The sequence below is a fragment of the Dreissena polymorpha genome, chromosome 7, assembly GCF_020536995.1.
Source record: "Dreissena polymorpha isolate Duluth1 chromosome 7, UMN_Dpol_1.0, whole genome shotgun sequence".
NCBI classification, from domain to species: Eukaryota; Metazoa; Mollusca; class Bivalvia; order Myida; family Dreissenidae; genus Dreissena; species Dreissena polymorpha.
In genome coordinates, this window is record NC_068361.1 from 8,414,119 (window position 1) to 8,416,618 (window position 2,500).

The 2,500-nt window shown below is 36.7% G+C and overlaps 2 protein-coding genes across 2 annotated transcripts in view; one reads left to right on the forward strand and one right to left on the reverse strand.

The window, feature by feature from the left end:
- Positions 1-2,500, forward strand: part of LOC127838647 (uncharacterized) — a 337,890-nt gene that overhangs the window by 201,881 nt on the left and 133,509 nt on the right. The window lies entirely within an intron of this gene.
- LOC127838204 (potassium channel subfamily T member 1-like) overlaps positions 1-2,500 on the reverse strand; it is a 128,289-nt gene that overhangs the window by 88,127 nt on the left and 37,662 nt on the right. Inside the window, exons 5-6 of the mRNA XM_052365795.1 lie at positions 1,220-1,318; positions 201-309 (exon numbers count right to left, since the gene is read on the reverse strand). Coding sequence (XP_052221755.1) covers positions 201-309; positions 1,220-1,318 — 208 coding nt within the window. The remainder of the gene's footprint in view (positions 1-200; positions 310-1,219; positions 1,319-2,500) is intronic.

The following is a 2,500-nucleotide window of genomic DNA, read 5'->3' on the forward strand; positions in this document are numbered from 1 at the left end:
GCCATATTTATTGGAGACTTAGAGGTTACCTTGTAACTGAGGTACTGCACAATTGAGACCATATTTATTAGAGACTTAGAGGTTACCTTGTAACTGAGGTACTGCACAATTGAGGCCATATTTATTGGAGACTTAGAGGTTACCTTGTAACTGAGGTACTGCACAATTGAGACCATATTTATTGGAGACTTAGAGGTTACCTTGTAACTGAGGTACTGCACCAGTATAGTCTCTGAGAGGCTGATTATCGCCACGGTAACCTGAACGATGTGCAGAGCAACCCCTCTCTCCACCCACCAGATACGCTCCCTAAATAAAATCAGATACAGTTTAACATCCCCTCACTCTGGGAATACAGGACTTAAATGGAACATTTTGTTTAAAGGAAGTATTCTTTTTATCAATCCAGTTTAGGCGGATAGTATTGTCCCTGATTAGTTTGGGCAAAATGCACAGGCTGATCCAGGACAATACATTAAAGGTACTTTTTCACAGATTTGTCATTAAATGATTTATATTGATAAATGTAAACATTGGATCTAAAAAGCTCAAGTAAAAAACAAGAATCAAATCAAAGAAAGAAAAAAGTAACCCTCAACTGGGCTCGAACCACTGACCCCTGGAGTAAAAGTCTAACGCTCAGATCACTTGGCCATCCGTGCTCATACAATGAATGATGTATTTTATACTTTATGTAAGCAATCTTCGTAGTATCACATATAAACAGAACAGAACTCTCCAAATTATTCAATCATTTCCGGTTGCAACGCTTCATAGTTTTCAGGTCTTTAAATCGTCAAAAGATGCATATAATGGATATTTTAGAGCATGGTAAATGTTCCGTATTACTTTTTCCTCACAAATATCATAACTACAACAAACATTTGTGAATCAGAAACATTTTTATTAATTTTGTCAATTTACCAAAACTTGAAAAGGTCCCTTGAAGCCTTTCAGTGCTGGAACCGAATTTTGAAGGCCTTGGCAAACCGTTTGGATCCAGATGAGACGCCACAGAATGTGGCGTCTCATCAGGATCCAAACTGTTTGCTATTCTGATAGTATTCTTTGAAAACAAAATCGAAGAAAATGCTAATTTTCGAAATTCAGCAGACAACATTTTAGCAGACAACAAATTTCCCAGCATGCAAAGGGTTAAGCATATGCATTAAACCCTGTTTTCCCAGAGTAAGGCCAAATTTAGAGTGACTGTTTTTACCAATGGATGGTTGGATTCTCCACAAATTCATCTTTGTCAATGATGTCCCAGCATATGTTACGAGCTGTCGTGCCATTGGTTACATCGCTACCTGGCACACTGAAACAAAGGTCAATCGCAGAATTGTGTCAATATTTTTATATATCAGTATTTCAGCTATATCCTGAATTGCTTGTCACCAGGGCCTAGTATCACAAACATACTCAAGCTAATATTCTGACTCAATTGTGAGGTTTCTCTAAATTTTTTAGATGAGTTTGACAATCATGCTTTATGTTGGAGTTCACAGAAGCTGCAATTTTTTAGTTTTTAAACTGACACAACCCTGCGTATGAAGAGGAATATTTGCATTTTTATAGCTGATATTTGAGCTTGTTAGTGTCAATATTACTCAATACTCAGCTGAGTGGAAACTCAAATCTCATCTTCTGAGTTGAGCTAAACAATTGCCAATGATCATGATACTGGGCCCTGATTAGCTGACCTATGAAGTTAGCCAGTCTATGAGTAGATATTTGTGCGATTGACTGATATAGGCAGGTAGTCAACAAATGTATGACCAATCTGCTGACCTAAGAAGTTAGCCAGTACTATGAGTAGATATTTGTGCCATTGACTGATATAGGCATTTAGACAACAAATGTATGACCAATCTGCTGACCTAAGAAGTTAGCCAGTACTATGAGTAGATATTTGTGCCATTGACTAATATAGGCAGGTAGTCAACAAATGTATGACCAATCTGCTGACCTAAGAAGTTAGCCAGTACTTAAAATAGATATTTGTGCCATTGACTGATATAGGCAGTTAGACAACAAATGTATGACCAATCACAACCATCATCATCATCATCATCATCATCATCATCATCATCATCATCATCATCATCATCATCATCATCATCATCATCATCATCATCATTACAATCATCATAATCATCATCATCATCATCATCATCATCATCATCATCATCATCATCATCATCATCATCATCATCATCATCATCATCATCATCAATCCCTTGACCGGTTTGGTTTTTGTGGGGAAATGAGGGACGATACAGAACAGAACAGAACAGAACTTTAATTTTCACCCAAGTATATAACATATACAATAAGGGCAATATAACAAAGTACAATTTTTATAACAATATTTTGACTTCCGATAATTTAGCAACAACAGCACATATTATCCAGCGAGGGTGGGGGTATTCAGAATGAGCATATATAAAGATATTGACTACGAGAATGTGGGAAAAGTTAATCAATTACAAAAAACACC